Source organism: Equus asinus, chromosome 20 (assembly GCF_041296235.1).
Source record: "Equus asinus isolate D_3611 breed Donkey chromosome 20, EquAss-T2T_v2, whole genome shotgun sequence".
In the NCBI taxonomy this organism is placed as follows: domain Eukaryota; kingdom Metazoa; phylum Chordata; class Mammalia; order Perissodactyla; family Equidae; genus Equus; species Equus asinus.
This window is the reverse complement of record NC_091809.1, coordinates 46,249,261-46,268,417: the sequence shown is the minus strand read 5'-3', so window position 1 is coordinate 46,268,417 and position 19,157 is coordinate 46,249,261. Positions and strand designations below refer to the sequence as shown.

Here is a 19,157-nt window from a genome sequence, read left to right as displayed (position 1 = left end):
TTAATAAGTATGTGCCCTGAGGCAAGTCGCTTAACCTCTCTAAGGCTCAGGTACCTCATCTGTAAAATGAAAAGAACAATACTTCATTCACAGCATTTTCGTGAAGATGAAATATGTTTAAAGTAATAATAAAATAATGATCTCATTATTTCTATTTAAAGAGCACCGTTTACTGAGGACTCCCTCTGTGGTAAGGATCTAGCCAAAAGGCTGGCATTTGCTCAACAAAGTCCATTCCCTTTCCTCTTTGCAGTCAAACCTTCGCCCTTCTCTAAGTCAGCATTCACGTACCGTTGGGCTCCTCTGGCAGTACATGCAGCGCCACTGTTCTTTTGAACACCTGGCTCTCCATTTCAAAGCGGATTTCACAGGTATAGTTTCCCTGGTCAGCTTCTTCCACATTTTGGAGCAAGAGAGAACCGTCTTTGCGTAAGATGTCCCCCACCAAGTGTGCACGATTCTGGAAGCGCCCCACAGCCACGCTGAGGTTGGCATAATAGTATAGCACAAAATCCTCCTGGAGGGCAACACAACATCAGCGAAAATTAAAGTCAGTGACACAAGACCTAGGAGTCTGGATTCAAAAGACCCTGTTATGTGGAGACAGCATAGTCATCATCATCATCATGATCAAAAAGTACTTGGTACCCAGTTAATAATAATGATGTGCCAGGCAATACGCTAACTTGCACAAGGCTCTGTGGCTCAGTTCTTACAAAGACCAATGGAGAAATACAGTGCACACATTTTCGTTTCTTACAGTTTAAGGTAAAATGTAACACCCACTCTGAAGGTCACTCTGGGGATTCAAACTCACAACCTTTGAAAACCATCTCCCAACTCCACCTGGTTTTCTGCCATGGCCCTTGGATTAGATGGCATTCCAAGGCATGACACAATCCCACAGACTGGTGGTTGTGAGAATTCCCGGCATGGTGGCTGTCACTCCTCTCCTTTCCGCCCTCCTCCAGGCAGCATATCATACGGCATGAGGAGGCATCAACAGGAAATGGTTTACCGGCTGGGAGGGGGAGCCCTTAGGAATTTTTATTTCTATTTATACCATGGGTCTATCCCTCTTACAGTAATAAATAGTAATGAAAAATTGAGTGAGAGTAGCATTATAGGGATAACGTGCTCTGAGGTACAAAAACAATATTTCATTTGCAAACATTGGGACTATATTGTTAGTAACACATTACTTAGGACACATTTCACAAATGATCCCGAATACAAGTATCTCCATAGAATCTCTGATGAGGCTTAATACTCTCTTTCCTACTCCAAAGAGCTCCCAGGAAAGACCCTCACTCAGCCACGCTGCATCTGCAAATCCCAACACTTCACGCAGCCATGAAGGAGAAACAGATGATGCCCCAGCACACAAATGGGGGGATGGAATGCTGAAAGAATCTTTCCCCTCTCAAAAAAAAAGATTACTGTGACATCATTCTTACGCCTAGGCTGTAACTCTTTCGTCGAGACCAATGCTCTCTCACCCTTATCACCCCTTTCACCCACCTACACTACTCTACAAAGGGCAGAAATAGAGAAAAGAAACAAAGAGAACTTCACGTGCACGTCTCCCATTAGCTTCTCAACGACCTGAAAGTTAAGCATTACCACTATGATAATGAACTTCAGCTTCACCGATGGGTAAGCTGAAGCTCAGCGAGGTTGAGTAACTCACCCAGCTGATTGTACAGCCAAGTGGCCAAGCTAGAAAGAGACCCAATTCTGACAAGCTCCAGAGCCCAAACTCCTGCAACGCCACCTCATGACACCTGATGACCTGATTCTCCCTCTCCGCACACTGTCCTGACACCATTGGCCAGGGGCTTCTACCAAAAGGTAATATTTCTTCCTTGTTACCTTGGCGTGCTCTCCTGATGAGAACATCCAGTCTACTTTGGTCATACGTTTCTCTTCTGTGCTCTGGAAAACACATCCCATCAGGGCTGAATCACCCACATGGACTGTTAGCTCAAGGGAGGAAACAATCAAGTCATTCAGGCCCAAGGAATAATCTATAGAAGTCAAAGGCAAGAGGAGACGTCATTTAGACAAATACTCTCAACAAAAAAAAATCAGTATTAATCATCAAGTATCACACATACTCCTTCCCCAGATGACCCAACATGGACAAAGTAGCCTGGCATTCCCAAGGGTAAGAGAACACCCTCTAGTTACCCACATGGCTCAAGTCAGCAGGGTTCTGTAGTCTTCACACTCCATAAATGCCAAACACTCCTGTTCTAGCTCGTCCCTTCCCCTTTTCCAGAATTTCCTTCCCTAACCTCCTTTCTAAAGAAAGAGGAGAAACCCTGAAGTCCCTCCTTTCAGGCCATGAATTTAGACACCTATATACAGGAAATGAGATATCTCTTCCTCTTAGTTTCCCATGGGTTCCCTATCTGAAAAGCCAGTTCACAGATATTTTTACTTCTTTCCTCTTCTCCTTCTAATTCCTTTACAAAAGCTTATCTCTGAATTTGGTGGCTGATTCTGGCCATAGTGCAGGTCCATGTAAACAGGCCAATACAGAGCACAGCTCTCCCCTTGAATTTCCTTTGGGTTTGCCTTTTCCCTGCCTCCCCCCTCCAGCTCTGCCATCAGCCTCTGCCTTTCGGCCTCTAGCTGTTTGCATACGTGGTACCACTCCACTAGCTGTATGTTGTTCAAGTAATTTCTCTTTTCACTAAAAGAGAAAAGCATTACATGGCTATTTCTGTTTTCACAAGATATGCTCTATGCAAAGAGACAACAACATTAAGAAAGACACTTTTAGATGCTGGCCAGTTTATACCAAAAAAGAGCCAAGTGAACACATATGGGAATGAACAGAAAATGTGCCAGTCTTTTCATCCAAGCTGTTGCCCTGAGAGAAGAGAGTTAACTTCCTGCCCAACAGCAGGCACACACAGTAGGGAAGATGTGAAGGAAAACATGAACTCTAAACCCTTTGGAGGAAATTAGTTTGAAAGAAATCAAAATTAGCTGCAAAAACGATTTGGAATTTTCCTGTAAGGAAGAACTGAGCAACTTTACGTGTGGTTAAAGACATAAGAAAGCTAATTTAATTTAATATTAAGAGCACTGTATGTAGAATTAAATGAAGGTTTGCCAGAAAGTAAGAGCAACAACCAAAGCAAAGACAAACTTAGACCTGACAGGTAACCTTTGCAGAGACATGGCTGAAGAAAACGAGACGTTCCGACAGAGGAGGAAAACCTCTCCACAAAGAAGGACAAACCCCTGATGCCACCATGCCCCTACGTACAGGGCTGGACTGTAAACTCTCCAGACAGAAGGGCAAAATCCTGCAGGCTGCTTCACAGACCTCTGGGGAAGTGTCTAAATACCCTCTGAAATCATGACAACCCTGCTTCCGTGACAAAAAAATTCTCTAATACATACATTTCTTGTGTGTGTGTGTGCCTGTGTGTGCCTGTGTGTGTGTGTCTGCGTGTCTGTGCGCACTCTCTGTTGCCTGGAATTAGAGCAAAGGCAACTCTTTCATGTGCTTTGCTGAGTCAGCATTCAGGTCACCACGCACAATCAAAAAGCTGGTAACAGAGAAAAACGAAAGGCTATGAGAGCAACCCTAATTAATTTATCCTTCCTACAGACCTATGTCCATGGGATACAGAGAAAGATGAGGGGGGAAAAAGGATGAAAAAGTGCAAAAGAAGTGGAGATGAACAACAGACAGCAGCCCCGAGCACCCAGGTTCCTGTGCACAGGAGACTCCAGCCTGGTCTGAGGAGGCAGCTGGAGCAGGCTTTGGAGAAGGAAGTGGAGCTTGAGGGGAAACCCGAAGGAAAAGGATGTGCTAGGAAGGCTTGCTAGGGTGAGGCAGAGAGACAAGGCTCCAGGCAAAAGAAACCACCCAGAACTGGGAAAGAGCTCAGTGCATTTGGGGAACCGCGAGAAGGCTGGCGTGGCTAAAGCCAGAAAGCAATGACACGGATTCTGGGACTCTCTTTGGTAATTTCATTTCCTGATCTGAGACTAACTGTGGTTTTAAAGATGACAATTAAAAGTGCAGGAATGCCAGAGGGAAACTTTCTTTGTTTCACATAGGAGGGTCCTAGAACACCCAATAAGGAGCCTAAGGCATTCAGTTTCTTACAGAAACAGACAAAGATTCAGCTTTCCAAGAAAGAGCATGCTCTCTGGCTTCTAAAACAGCTGTTTCAGCAGAACTATGAAGGTCCAGGTTAGGGTTTCCATTTTCAACAAACCAAGGGGAAATGAAAATATACAAAATTTGCTTTTAAAAATGCATGAGACATACAGGAAACCAAATACCCGCCTTGGTCCCTTGGTTCTACTTACCCAATAACACTGGTATCAGGATGAGTTTCAGCAGGCAAAACATTCCGCTCTCCATGTTTCAGTCTTAAGATAAAAGAAAAAAATTAGAAAATAGTGTCAAGAGAAATTTGTTAATTTAACAAACCAAGAGCGGTGCCTCCAGGGGCCACCCTCCGTCTGAGGTGCTGAGACGCAGCATTGAACAGAAAGACAAGGCCCCCGCTCACATCCAGTTTGCATGGGAGCGGAGATGGGGGGAAAAGGAAGCAAATGGATGAATAAGAAAATATCAGATGCTAGTAACTGCTATGATGAAACAAAATAGACAAGTGTTTGGAGGGTCACTTGGGGCTTCTTTAGATTGGCTGTGAAGAGAAGATTAGACGAAAGTCGCTTTTCAAAAGAAACAAAGCAAATAATTTCAGGATACCCTTGAGATAACAAGCCTAGACATTCTACAATCTGAGAGTTTCACAGAAACAAAAGACTACAGGATACTTAGCCTAAACTTTTACCTACCTCTCCAACTAAATTAAAAGTACTACTTTTAAACATATGGAGAATGTTCAAGACATGTGGGAAAGGAGATACACAAATAAGGGGAAAATTTTAAACTCAGTTAAGGCTTTCACCAGGCTCTAGGACACAAAGAAGCCACATGAAAAGTCCACGGTGAGCTTTTTTTTAAACTTTTTTAGGGAGGGCAGTGTGGGTAGAATGAAAACTGGGCTGTGCATGGGCAAAAGTATTTTTTAAACGTCTGTATCATCTCTGTGGTAGTAATTTCACTGCATCCCCCAGCTCCTGGGAAAGGATTCACTGCTCTACACAGTGCCCCACAATTTTCTAAACGAAACCCAAGAACCCAAACTCCAAGGAAATACAAATTCAACCAGCCTTACGTTCCTACCCGCTGCTGTGGCTCACAGCCATGATCCCTGTACCCCTAACATCCCGCCACTGGAGGAATCCCGCCTCAGAACCTGCTGGAGCAAAGGGCTTGTTTGTGCACTAACATCACAGTACCCTACCCAGCTCTGGTGGCAAGTCTAGGACCTATGGTGGCCATTTTAATTTGTAAAAGATGATTACCTAAGAGATTCCTTACCTGTATTCTAATCAACAAAGGCCTCCATCTGGAAAATCAGGGTCAAACTGTTCAAGGAGGTCCTACCCTAGGTCCCACTTAGCAGAGAAGTCTGTTGACCTTGCTGAACCTCAGTTTCCTCGCCTACAACATGGGGATAATAATGCAAGGATCAAATATGATAATGTAGATAACAGTGCTTTGAAAAATAGAAAACATTACCATACAAGATCCTATTTTTTTGTAACCCAAAAGTCAGATACAAAAGAGTTTGTAGCTTTAGGAAAGATTTTGGGTCTGAGTTTCTACCTTTATAAGAATGGCAAATGATGAATCAGAATGAACTGGAAACTTTTAAGTTTCAATTTTGAATCCCATCACGACAATGTAGGTAATAATTACACTGACTCACACATACCAAGAGTCACATTAAGTTTCCCCAAACATAAGTACATCTAAAGAAAACACAGATCTCTCTCAAGATAGCCACAGCCCTATTCCTGCTCCATGACGCCCACCTTACCCCACTCACACATGGGTGAGCATGATAAAGGGCTTCCTTTACAGCATGTCATAATTTTGATTCATTATATCTGGGACATCTGAGATCCCAGTGTTCAGGATGAATTCTTCTCTGGGAGTTGGTTGTGCTCCCTCTTCTGCCCAGCAAAGAGCTCTCGTACATTCCCCAAAGCAGTGCACTATTTGCACAGAGGAGAAATGACTGATTTATGTGTCTAACACCAAATCCCATTAAGTCTACATTCTCAAGGGCAGGACCATGCCTGTGTTGTTTATGAGTGTCCCATGCCTGTGCTACAGCACCTGTAAAGTGCCTGGCATATGCATACTGGGTAAGGGCTGGTTGCTGCCAATATGACCATCAAATTGAAATCAACTTAGATATCCTGCAACCGCACCGCTCTATTCCAAAAGGAACCAGTGACCCCAAAAAGACTGAATCCAGTTATCAAACTCAAGTCAATCAGAGCCACACCCAAACCATTTTCAAACAAATTCTGAGAAGTTCAAACAATCTGATGCATAGAAGATACCCATTTTCATTCCTAAATACTCAAATGCACTGTTAGAACTCTGTGAATGAATAGAGAAGCAAGGATTCAAAGGAAAAAGCTTTGAATTGAACTTCTAAAAAATTCTCTTCCCAGGTCAGATCTGCCATTAACTAATTCTTTGATCTTTGGGAAATCATTCAATCTCCCTGGACCTCATCCTCAACATCAGAGGATCACACTTTTTCTCCCCCCTAATTAATATAGCAGCACACCAGAAGTCAGTAGTTGATATGCAAATAACACATAGCAAGCAGCAGAGCCAGCATTCAAACCCAGGCGTTCTGGATCAGAGCCTGTCTCCTTACCACACTGCACTGAGCCTCCAAGTTTGTGAAAGTCATCAACGTTTTCGGGCAAAGCTCCTCTGAACTCCATTCATCAAAACAAGATGGATCTGCTCCCCCTGACCGATGCTCTCCCCACCCGCTTCACCTAGTTAACACCTGGTTGTTTTTCAGATCTCAGGTCAAAGTAATTTCCTCGGGGAAACCTCTCCTGAACCACCCTCCCAGGTCAGGTCCTGGCCACATGCTTCAATAGTACTATTTATCTTTCCTTTAGCATATTTGTCATAATTTCTAATTATCTATTTGTGTGCTTGCTTGATTAAAGTCTTGCTCTCCACCCTCAACCCTCCGCAGACTATAAGCTACATGAGGCCAAGAGCTGTAGCTATGTGCCACTGCATCTCCAGAGCCAGCACAGAGGGAGGCCCAGGGTCAGAGTCTAGTGACCACTTGTCAAGATGAGTTAATAACACCTAACAGGGCCAAGAACACTCTAGTCAAGTTTCAATGTCTTAGTCAGTTGGCAAATTTCCAGAAACGTCCATTTTATATATTTATATATATATATATATATATACATACACACACACACACAATCTGATTCATAAAATTCTGAATTTTATATATATATATATATATATATATATATATATATATATATATATATATAAAATGAATCTCAGTCTTTAAAAATCCAACCAAGGCATTCAGATGCACCTTAAGCACCTTGATAATGATAGACTACATTTAAGTCTCAATTTCTGCCCCGCTTCCTTTTCCAGACACTGATTTATCTCCTCAGCAGATACTCTTGAGATAATTCTGCATGGCAAATTAGCTCATATGTTGGCTCAATGTTTTAAGCTGAGCTCACAGCTCTTTCACAATATAATTCCTGGCAAATATCTTCCATCACTCCAGGGGAGTTGCAACTATCAGGATCATCTTTCGTATTACTAATAACGTAGAGGATCTGTTTCCCTTGGCACCATTATGATAGAAAAAAATTTTCAGAAAAGAGACTCCTGACAAAGAGATTACCACACAGGATGTGAAAATGACCCCCAAATATTACCATATTAGAAGACAAAATAAGGGAGAGGTGTTGTCTCTCAGTCAATGTTCGCCCCCGGTAAGGACCACCAACTACTGAGCAAACAGACCAGCGCACACCTTGCCTTACTCACACAGCCTGCTCCACTCGTAATGCTAAGTCCCCGCAGACTACACATGGCTGTGAACCTCCAGGCTCTCAGATGTTTCTAGGAATATGAGTCCACATAACCACTTGGAGGCACGAACCTCTTAAAATGCATCGTTTTTCCTTCCAAGATCATTAAATGCAGACTGGTCTGTTACATGGCTCCTTGTAACACAGTCTAGGTTACATTGCTCAACCCTCTACTTGAAGGGGACCTTAGAAGTCATTGCTCCTGCTCCCTCCTTCAGACTGGGTTATATCTACACCATCCTACATCAGTCTTCCATGAGATCAGGGCTATGCAGAGGGTGTGACAAGTATGGACAATCGCCTAGCTCTCTTGGGAGGTTTAAGTTCCTGACTTCTTAAAGTGAAATATTGGCCTGTCTAGGATTGGGAGAAGAGAAACAGTGAAGGAAGAGTCCTACCATGAGTTCAAGACAGCTAGTCACAGCTCTACCTAAAGCCACAGGCAACTTAAAAGCTAAAGCCTTATCATCATCACCACCATCATCATCATCATCGTTCACTCTTTTATTAGAGCAAACCTTATTCCCCTCTTCTCTGAGGATCTTAACATAAGTTGCTCTACACTACAGAAAGGGAAACTGCACCCACTAGACTCTTTATGACAGTCCTCCTGCAGAGGTCCAAAAGGATTGCCACTAAATTAACACCTTCAGAACAAGCCTTCTTCTGAATGAGAAAAGTTCAAGTTGCTGCTTAAGAAATACAGAGCAATCGCTTACCCAAGATGAGGCGTTCTCAGGAGAAGCAATGCACTGAACTCTCTCGCAACTGCAGTTCCCAAGTCCAACTGAAGAGACTTCTGCCGGCACAGGAGGTCAGGCTCAGAACAAACCAAATGCGTGCCTTCTGAGGTGGCTGCAGAGACATAAACAGGAACCTCTAAATCAAGGTTCTCGTTTCAGTCATCTGGCCCATTACCCAATTTTTATTTACACTTTCATTCTAAAAAGGTAGTAAATTCAACTTACTGAGGAGAGCCTCACATTTCAGACCTCTGTGGTGTCACTGCCCCTTCTAGAGTAGCAGCTTTCTGAGGCTGGGATCTTGAATGGCATCATGCAAACATTTACTGAGAAAGAAATCAGCCCCATGCAAACAAAATACAATAAATTTAAGATCAACACAAAACATTTGGCTCCATGTTTAAAATATAGCAACCTCCCTTATTTTTGTCTCTCAACAAACAGAAGCAATATAGCCAGGCAATCACCTAACACTTGCTCCAAAGATATGCCTGCCCAGCCCTCCAACTCACCACCTACACATGTCAGTTTCCTCTGACCATGTGACATCAGCATTTCCAGAATACAGGTAGCACTTCATTCCTCCAAAGAACCCCTTGGGTGACTTGAACATCCTACATAGGAACTCAAAGCTTCTTCACTTCAAAGTATCTTTTGCTTTTAAGGCACCACTTCAAAATAAGTGTTCTCAGTGTACACACCTTCAACCTTAGCTAGATAGGCTTGACCTAAACATGGGCATACCTGTTTTTTGCAAGTTGTCCTGTATCATTTGAAAAGTCATTGAATGCTTGCTCTTCTCAAGAACAATGCTACACAGTTCTTGAGAAGTGGTGTGCTGGTAAGCCAGCATTTTATATAAATACTCCCACTACAGCCTATTTCAAGCTACCAACAGTTTAACAATTGGCTCACAAAATTCCTAAAAATTCAACAATCAGCTCTTGCTGTGTGAGCTGGCTCCAGTGCACCACTGAATCTATGCAGGTTCTTCCTGGGGTACAGCTCAGAGATGAGTGCTTGCTTGATGCTAAAAACCACAAACCTCCCCCCCTTCATTTGACAGCTCTCATCTTATATGTAGATATATACCCAAAAGTAGCTAGAAAGTGCAAAGAAGTTTATTAACTATGATGTGGTAAAGATAGCGCGAGCTACAAGGTCTATGCACATAGCCGAACAGTGCATACCCTCGTATAAAAAGAAAAAACAGTGAAATGCGGCAGTTAACAGTCCGACAGTCCAACACTGGGGTCAAAGGAATGGAGCTGCCTCTTCTGGCAGCAAAGTTTCGAGTCATGCAATTAAATGATAGCCTTGGTCCATTCGCTATGGGTCTTCTCACAATTCCCCTTTGGAACCATAACTGAGTGACACAACAGAACATTCAGATTCAGGATTTGGCCTGCAGAACTTTCGTAAACAGGGACATGCAACATTCCCTCTTGAAGCACCAGTGCACAATTTGGGAGCTGCAGAGAACTGAGATGTTCCCCAAGAAGCTGGAGGTAACAGGCCACATGGAAAACACGAAGCAATTTTTAAGTTCACATTTGGTAACGGAATTAAGAGCTTAATCCACAAAACTCATAAGGTAACGTAACCACAAGTAAAGACTTCAGCAGCCAAAGAAAAATTCGGAAAGGCTCTTAACCTCTTCTGAAGGTTTCAGAATTAAATTCCCTTTCTAGACAAGGCTGGTCTCCACACAGTGTGATAAGAGCTCACGGAGCAGCAAAAAGAAAAAAGAGAATAGCAGCTTAGGGCGTATTAAACCAGTAGGTTAAAAAAAACACTTGATCTTCCTCCCATCATTAAAGAAGGCAGATGTCCAAACATTGCTTTGTGCTCCTTTGAAGGAAAAAAAGCTGCAATCCATACCTCAACATAAAGGACAAAGAAGGAAACTGATAGCAGCTTTACGACTGTGACGTGACTACAAATCCATCAGCACACTAAATTATCAATTTACTCTCTTACCATGAAGGACTCTATTGTTCAGTCATTTCAAAAGGAAGGGACTGTTCTAAACCATGATCAAGGCTGCAAAATAACACAACTAAGTAGTCACATAGCACCTTTACCTAGTGACAAACATACCACGCTGGATTGATCCTCATAACTTGTCTGAAAAGAAGTTATAAGAAAACCTAGCCAACAACAAACAAACATAGATACAGAGATTATATTGGTGGTTACCAAAGGGGAATCGGGGAAGGAGGAGGGCAAAAGGGGTGACAGGGCACATGTGTGATGACGGATGGCAATTAGTCTGTGGGTGGTGAACATGATGTAGTCTACGCAGAAACTGAAATCTAACGATGTACACCTGAAATCTATATAACGTTATAAACCAATGTTAACTCAATCAAAAAAAAGGAAAAAAGGAAGATGTAAAACAAATGACCTAGGCTTAAAAGGTAGAAAAAGAAGAGCAAAAAAAGTCCAAAAGAAATAGAAGAAAGGGAATAATTTTAAAATAGATAAAAGCAGAGTACCCGTTGTTTAATGGGTATAGAATTTCAGATTTGCAAGATGAAAACTTTCTGGAGATCTGCTGCACAACGATGTGAATATACTTACCACTCCAGAACCGTACACTTAAAATGGTCAAGATGGGAAATTTAATGCTATGGTTTTTGCCACAATAAAAAAGTGGAAAAAAACAAACGACATGAAAACCTAGCCAAAAACTGGTTCCTCATTTAATGGGATGTGGCTTTAACTAGGTTCCTGTAACAGAGAAATGAGGACCCACAAAAAGTCTGCCTCACAATTACATCTTTATCTTCAAATCTCCGAAAGCCCAAATTATTTTCTTGTGCTCAAACTGTTTTCCTCTGTCTGTTGAGGTGTCAGAAATCGTCTCACTAGATTGGCCCCAGACAACCACATACTTAACAAGTGGCCCAAGACTGCAAGGTTTAACCACTGGAAATATAAACTGCCAGTTTTGCCCTTGCCTGTCTACTTCCTTTCCATGACTACAGGTAAAGCAAAATGTCAATTAACTAACCAGACTCTAATCTATGGACTAGGTTAACAGAAGAGGCCAGGCCAAATCTGTGAGACAGATCTAACAACCCAAATTTTTAAAAACAGATCTTGGCAAAAAATATAAAAATGATTCTTTTAGAACATACACAGTGTATAATGCTATACTATGGAAATCTCCTGAGCCACCGAGTGAAGAACCGTTGAAAAGGGCTATCCTGTTGAAAAAACAAAGAGGAGAGGAGGGGATCATTTTTGTCTCTCATATATGAGAAGTAAACTCTATCACTCTATTACACAGGACTACACTGTCAATCCTTTCTCTGACGTGTCATACATATTTCTTAACGGCTTATAGAAAATCCCATGTAAATTAAAATTTGAAATAGGTTGCTACAGGAGAATGGAGGAAGCTGATATTAGGTGTCGAGAGAACAGAAGGGAGAAGCATAGGTTATGCGCAACCTCACTTCCTTATCTCAAATATTACGCAAAAACAGTTTGTAAATACCTTAGTTCACTCACACTTGGTGCATTTCAGAAACCAAAACAGTTATGAAGAATAACACAGGTTAAAAGATGATTTCACTGCAAAAAAACTGGTAGAACAAGCTATACATTCCCACCAAAAACCTTTGAAGAGCTTTTCTTGCTTCTGATTTGAAAATTCAAGACGAAAGCCATAAATCAGTCAGCTATAAGAAACGAAAATAACAAATTGCACCTAGCAAGACAAAAGAAAGGAATCCCTCTACCTCACTATTATTTTGCTTAACTGTAAATTGATGACACTTTAATACTTTAAAAACCCAGTCAAAGCAAACCATTGACTCCTGATCCTACCAACGCTAAGGAAATTAGGGTTATACAGTCAAGCCATCCAAACACAATTGATGATGAGATGATTAAACCAATGAGTACATGCTGTGTGCTAACTCACAGCTGAAAATGTTCATGGCGCAAAAAACAAACAATACTTATCCCAAACAAACATTTTGACTGCTAGCACATCAGAAAGTCACAGGCTCCATTTCATTAAAAAGAAAAATATTTTGGCATCAACAGTACGGCCAACATTGAGATTCTCCCTCGAATACTTGGAAGAAAACATGTAATACATTGAAGAGCAAAGGAGGAAAAAAGTATCTTTCTATTCAGGAAAAGAATTCCTTCATTCAATTACAGTATAAGTTATCAAGAGGGGGTGGTTATGAGTCTCTTTGAAGAGTTTTTAAACAGTTTATAAATACAAAAAGAACATTTCTTCAATAAATAAATGGTCCCTAAAGTCTTTACTGATGACTTCCTGAACCCTCCATCACTATTGTCCAGGCCAGCTCCACTTCTCTGAGAGGCTTTAGCCAGTGGAATGGAACGTTCTCTGTTACTAGGTGACTCTTCTTGTATCAGGCAGACTTTCATCAATATATCTCTTCAGAATCTGAATCCTGGAAAGGAAAGAACAGTAGTTGTGGTGTGTATAGGAAGTATAATGCCACAGGTAGAATTTAGGCAAAGACCACATGTTAGGATCTCCCAAATGGAACACAGTTTGGGGCAACAGAAACAGCGAAATGGCGCTGACTCGACACACCTAAATTCCCATGAAGCATCACAGGATTTCGATATAATCGGTGTCTATTGTGCTAACTTCTGCTTCAAAACCCTAAGGGTTCCCTCTTTCCCTTGGTGAATATTTTCTAAAACCTCAACACACATGAAAAGGTGCCCGTCTACGTCAGAATGTGCAGGATTGTAGTTAGGGGTTTAGGACAGGGGTCAGACTTCCTCTGAGTTCCAATTCCACCTCCATCCCTTGCTGGCTGTGTGACCTTGAGTAAAGTTACTTCTCTAAGCCTCAGCTTCCTCATCTGTAAAATGGGAATAATAAAAATACTTACACTTCATAGAACAGCTATGAGAATTGAATGAGACAATGTATGTAAATCACTTAGCACTGTGCCTGGCACTTTAAGCGCTCATTCAAGATTCCCGACTATCACCATTATTCTTATTTTTGTTATTCAAATGTGTATTCATTACTTCTGACCTCAAGTGGGCCATTAGCACTCCCTGGCATACACCATTTCCCTAGTCCATTCATTCTCCTATTCTCCTAGGTAGCTATTTCATACCTTTCCCTCTTTCCCCAAACCTCCAACACCTCCTCCTTGCTTTATGCTCAGCTGATGACCTTGCTTCCTCCCATCATTGCAAACAGAGAAGCAATCAGTAGGGAACTTCCACAAGCTCCTATCATCATATTTACCCACACACCTGCATCTGGGCCTGTCTTCTTGGGCTTCCTCAGTCTTCTCACGGATACACTCTCCCTGCCTTTATCTAAGGTCAGCATCTCCCCTTGTGCACTAGATCTTGGAGTCACTCCAGCAATCCTCCCCACTCTCTCCTGCAGCATCAATTTTTTTTTTCTACTGGATCATTCCCATCAGCATACAAATGTGCTATAATTTCCCCCATCTTAAAAAGCATCCTGGCTCTGTGGCACAACAGATAGGGCATTGGACTTATAGACCAAAAGAAAAGCAGCTCTTGGCACAGACCTGCCTTTACCTATCACCTCTTTTCTCTGCATCCCTTCCCACTGTCACCAATACATCTCTTCTGTTCTTTCTTGACTCTACCCTGGTCAGGCTTTCATCCCCACTATTCCACTGAAGCTGCTTTTGCCAAGGTCACCACGACCTTCCCATCACCAGATCATCCCATAATCAATTCTCAGTTCTCTTTATTTGACCTGACTCAGTAGCAATTGATGCAGTTAATCTTCTCCCCCCCTCCTCCTGCCTTGGAACACTTTCTTCACTTGGTCCCAGGATATCGAACTCTCCTGGTTTTCCTCCTACCTCACTGGACATTCCCTTTCAGCCTCCTTTGCTAATTCCTCCTCATCTCCCCAATCTATCAACCTTGGAAAGCTCCAGGGTCAGTCCTTTGAGTCCTTCTCTAGCTACACTCATTTCCCTGGTGGAATTATCTTTAGCAGTCTCTATACACTAATGACTCCTAAATTTATCTCTCCAGTCTAAACCCCTCTTCTGAACTCCACACCCATATAACCAATTGCCTACTCCACATCTCCACTTGGATGTTTAGTACGTATTTCAAACTTAATACATCCAAACAGCTCCTGACCTTCCTCCTAAAACTTGTTCTACCCACAGACTAGTACATGTTACAAAATGGCACCTCTATTCTACAAGTTGCTCAAGTCAAGAACCTTGGAATGAGCCTTGACTCCTCTCATTCTTTCACATACACATGCAACCCATCAGTAAATCCTTCTGGCTTTACCTTCAACCTATAATCAGAAGTCACTTAACAGGCTCTCTGTCATGGTCCCTTACCATCTATTCTCAGCACACAAGCCAGAACAACCCTTTTAAAACATACATCAGTTCATATTGCTTCTCTTCTCAAAAACCACCAGTGGATTCTATTTCATTAAGAATAAAAATCCCCTGGAGAGGGTGGCGGGAGGGCAAAATGGGTGAAGGGAGTCAAAGGTACAAATTTCCAGTTATAAAACAAATAAGTCATGGGGATGTAATGTACACCATGGCGACTATAGTTAATAACACTGTACTGCATATTCAAAAGCTGCTAAGAGAGTAGATCTTAAAAGTTCTCATCAGGGGCCAGCCCTGTGGCCGAGTGGTTGAGTTCTGCACTCTGCTTCGGCGGCCCAGGGTTTCGCTGGTTGGGATCCTAGGCGCGGACATGGCACCGCTCATCAAGCCATGCTGAGGCGGCATCACACATGCCACAACTAGAAGGACCCACAACTAAAAACACACAACTGTGTACCGGGGGGCTTTGGGGAGAAAAAGGAAAAATAAAATCTTTAAAAAAGAGTTCTCATCATAAGAAAAAAAATTCTGTAACTATGTATGGTGATGGATGTTGACTAGACTTTTGTGATGATCATTTCATAATATATACAAATACAGAATTATTATGTCGTACACCTGAAGCCAATATGATATGTCAATTATACCTCAATAAAAAAAACTAGTGAGATTCAACATTCATTACATAAAAGATGTTTTATTATCAGATAACCAAAAAGAATTCACTCAAATGATGTTTATTGAACATTTGCTTTGCAAAATATTACAATACAAAAAAATTAAAAAACAAACGTAAAAAAAAGAATAAAAGTCCAGGTCACTATGATCATCTATAATGTTCTATAAGATATGACATTATCTCGCTGAAGAAATATTATTCTTCACCTCGCTCACTTCATTCCTACCACACTGGCCTCCTCGCTCTTTCTAGAACATGCCAATCAAGCCCCTCCTCAGAGTCTTTGCACCTACCATTTCCTCTGCCTGGAAGGCTCCTCCACCACAGCCGTGGCTTGCTATCTACTTCCTTTAGGTGTTTGATCAAACATCATTTCAGCGAGGGTGTCCCCACCATTCTATTTAATATCACATCCCCCATCCAGTCATCCCCCCTCCCTTTCCTATTTTATTTTTCTCTGTGGCATTAAGCACCATCTGATACCCTATATATTTTACTTATTTTTAAAAGATTGAGTTAGTTATTGTTTGTACCCCAATTTAAGAGAGGGTGACATTTCAGCTGTGTCTTGGGGGATGAGAGTTTTCCAGGCAAAGAATGTAAGTCTTTTGGGGGCAGGGATTTTTGTCAGTTTTGTTCACTGCTGTTTCCTAAGTACCTGGAATCATATCTGGCACAGGACAGATGCTCAATAATAACTGTTCAATAAATTAATATCTGAAATGTGTGTAATAATCATATGGACATTAACTTATTTTGTGTTATCAAAATATTCAAACCGCAAACAGTTGGTATTAGATCCTCTCACTGGCACTATTGGCCTTTCCCTCGTCTTACCTATTATCCTCAAGTACACGAGAGAAAGATAAAGAACACTGCAGCGAGTAACTGGGCTGTGGCCATCTGGCCAAAGGCTGAGCTTGGCAATAAATACAAAAAGGGCTCAAGTTTAAACCCTGCGATGACAGGCATGCTTCATGTTAGATCATGAGTTGCCTTTGACCTGTTTCCAACTGCACCACATCAGAGAGTCTTTCCTTCTCCTAGGACCCTGGGACAGCCACACAAGCCTCCCAGTCACAGGACGTGCTCAAAGTCGGAGGGATGGCAGCCTTTTGAAATTTAAATAAAAACTCAGGCCTTCCAATATGGGTCTTTCCTTCCTTTCCCTCCTCTTCTTCCTTTCCTTCCTTTCCCTCCTTCCTTCCTTCCTTTCTTCCTTTCTTCCTTCCTTTCTTTCTTTTTTGGTGAGGAAGATTGGCCTTGCGCTAACATCTGTTGCCAAACTTCCTCTTTTTGCTTGAGGAAGATTGTCCAAGCTAACATCCTTCCCAAGCTTCCTCTATTTCTTGTATGTGGGACGCCACCACAGCATGGTTTGATGAGCCATGTGTAGGTCTGGGCCTGCAATCCAAACCCACAAACCCTGGGCCGCCAAAGTGGAGGGCACGAACTTAACCAGTATGCACCAGGCTGGCCCCAATATGGTTATTTCTTATTGATCAAGTCACCTAAAAGGTTATATTACTCTAATTTGGTGGGAAAAACTGAAGCACAGCAGAAAATTTCAATTCAGGGCTCTGGGTCCAGCCAGTCGAAGTCTCCTCGTATGAGCTCAGTGGCATGGGACCCTCCTCTTTCAGGATGCTCTGTCAGTCAGCAGAGATGCGGTCCCCTTCCCTAACCCAAGGATGCCACGCTATGCCCATGAGACATATAACAAAATAATGGTTAGAATTGGTAGAGGTCCCCTGAGACCAAAACACTTTGGAGGAAGACCTTGGTTCACACCTAGCTTTGGACCTACCTGGATACCCCCTGCTGCCTCTGGGTGCAAAGGATCCCTGTAAATAAGCGGAAAATGAGACATGAACCTGAGCAGAAGAAATGACACGGGCTTACCAGGCACTCGGCACAACGGACACAAAGCCTCGCCATGCAGCCGTCCTCGTCCTGGTCGGTGCTGTGGAGAGAGGACAAACCCACTCTGAAGAATCCCGCTCCTCGGTGCAGCAGAGCAGCTGAGAGTACAGGCGTTGAAGTCGGACAGGCCTGCTTTTCAATTCCAGTTCTGCCACTCACCAGCAGGGTGACTGGGCAAATTACTCAAGTTCCAAGAGCCTGTTTCCTCAGCTATAAAATGCAAATATTACCTCCTCCACTTAAAGGACAGTAGTTAGGAGAAAATAAAAAATAAACACATGTAAAACCCATCCCACAGTGCCTGGCCCCTAGGAAGTGCTCAATAAACAGGAGGGAGTCAGAACCATTCATTCAGAAATGGACTAAGCACCAACCACGTCTGAGGCTCTGTGCCGGGGTGGGGACAAAGACAAATAAAACACAATCCCCTGAAGAGCTCACAATCTCGTGAGGGTGAGAGACCTGTTAAAACTTAACAAGTATGTTATAATACAATGTAATAAACATTTTAAAAGAGTTAAGGTCAAACTGCTGTGGCAGCAAACAGGAGGATGTGACTGCCTCTCCTTGGATGACTCAGGGAAACGCAAGAGAAGGGGACTTTCAGCTGGGTCTTGGAAGATGAGGAAGAGTTTTCCAGGCAAACAGGGAGGGATGGAGGGGATTCCAGGTAAGAGGAAAGCATACTGAAAAAAAGAGATCTGAATGAGAACAGTATGTTTAGAGAAGAAAATAGCTCACTTTAGCTGAAGTGTGGAGCAAATGAGAAGAAATGGCAGGAAACAGGGGCTGGCCCCATGGCCTAGTGGTTAAGTTCAGTGCACTCTGCTTCGGTGGCTTGGGCTCAGTTCCCAGGAACGGACCCATCCCACTCATCAGTGACCACGTTGAGGCAGCAACCCACATACAAAATAGAGGAAGACTGGCAGAGATGTTAGCTCAGGGCTAATCTTCCTCAAGCAAAAAGAGGAAGATTGGCAACCGATGTTAGCTCAAGGCAAATCTTCCTCAGAAAAAGAAAAAGGAAACCACTGGGGTGAGCCCAGTGGTGTCATGGGTAAGTTCGCGTGCTCTACTTCAGCAGCCCAGGGTTCATGGGCTCGGATCCTGGGCACAGACCTACTCGTTACTCATCAAGCGATGCTGTGGCAGCATTGCACATACAAAATAGAGGAGGATTAGCACAGATGTTAGCTCAGGACCAATCTTCCTCACCAAAAAAAAAAAAAGGAAAAAGAAATGGCAAGAAACAATGTGACTTAGGGTTAGATCATGAGAGGTCTTGTTAGACCACGCTTAGAAATAGACATTTTAGTATTTCTACCAAGAGCTCTTTACTTTTTTGGGAGGGCCACAAATTTCCTATAAAGGCCTCTCTCATTAAATAAATGCACATGCATGCATCTGTGCACACATACACACACACAGAAAGTTTGTTTTAGACCCTCT

At 42.5% G+C, this 19,157-nt stretch overlaps 2 protein-coding genes across 6 annotated transcripts in view; both read right to left on the bottom strand.

Moving 5' to 3' along the window:
- Positions 1-9,857, bottom strand: part of JAML (junction adhesion molecule like) — a 24,389-nt gene extending 14,532 nt beyond the window's left edge. Inside the window, exons 1-6 of one of the 4 annotated variants that reach the window (XM_070490201.1) lie at positions 9,254-9,427; positions 8,967-9,067; positions 8,718-8,853; positions 4,339-4,401; positions 1,873-2,027; positions 292-517 (exon numbers count right to left, since the gene is read on the bottom strand). In XM_070490201.1, coding sequence (XP_070346302.1) covers positions 292-517; positions 1,873-2,027; positions 4,339-4,393 — 436 coding nt within the window. In that variant the 5' untranslated portion in view covers positions 4,394-4,401; positions 8,718-8,853; positions 8,967-9,067; positions 9,254-9,427. Of the gene's footprint in view, positions 1-291; positions 518-1,872; positions 2,028-4,338; positions 4,402-5,425; positions 5,549-8,717; positions 8,854-8,966 lie in introns of all 4 variants that reach the window. The other 3 variants (XM_070490202.1, XM_044753538.2, XM_070490200.1) reach the window with 3 other exon arrangements.
- The window catches only part of MPZL3 (myelin protein zero like 3), a 25,013-nt gene continuing 15,700 nt past the window's right edge, over positions 9,845-19,157 (bottom strand). For both annotated transcript variants that reach the window (XM_014855586.3, XM_070490203.1), the window contains 2 exons: positions 17,688-17,748; positions 9,845-13,183 (listed from right to left, as the gene is read on the bottom strand). In XM_014855586.3, the coding sequence (XP_014711072.1) occupies positions 13,157-13,183; positions 17,688-17,748 (88 nt within the window). In that variant the 3' untranslated portion in view covers positions 9,845-13,156. The remainder of the gene's footprint in view (positions 13,184-17,687; positions 17,749-19,157) is intronic.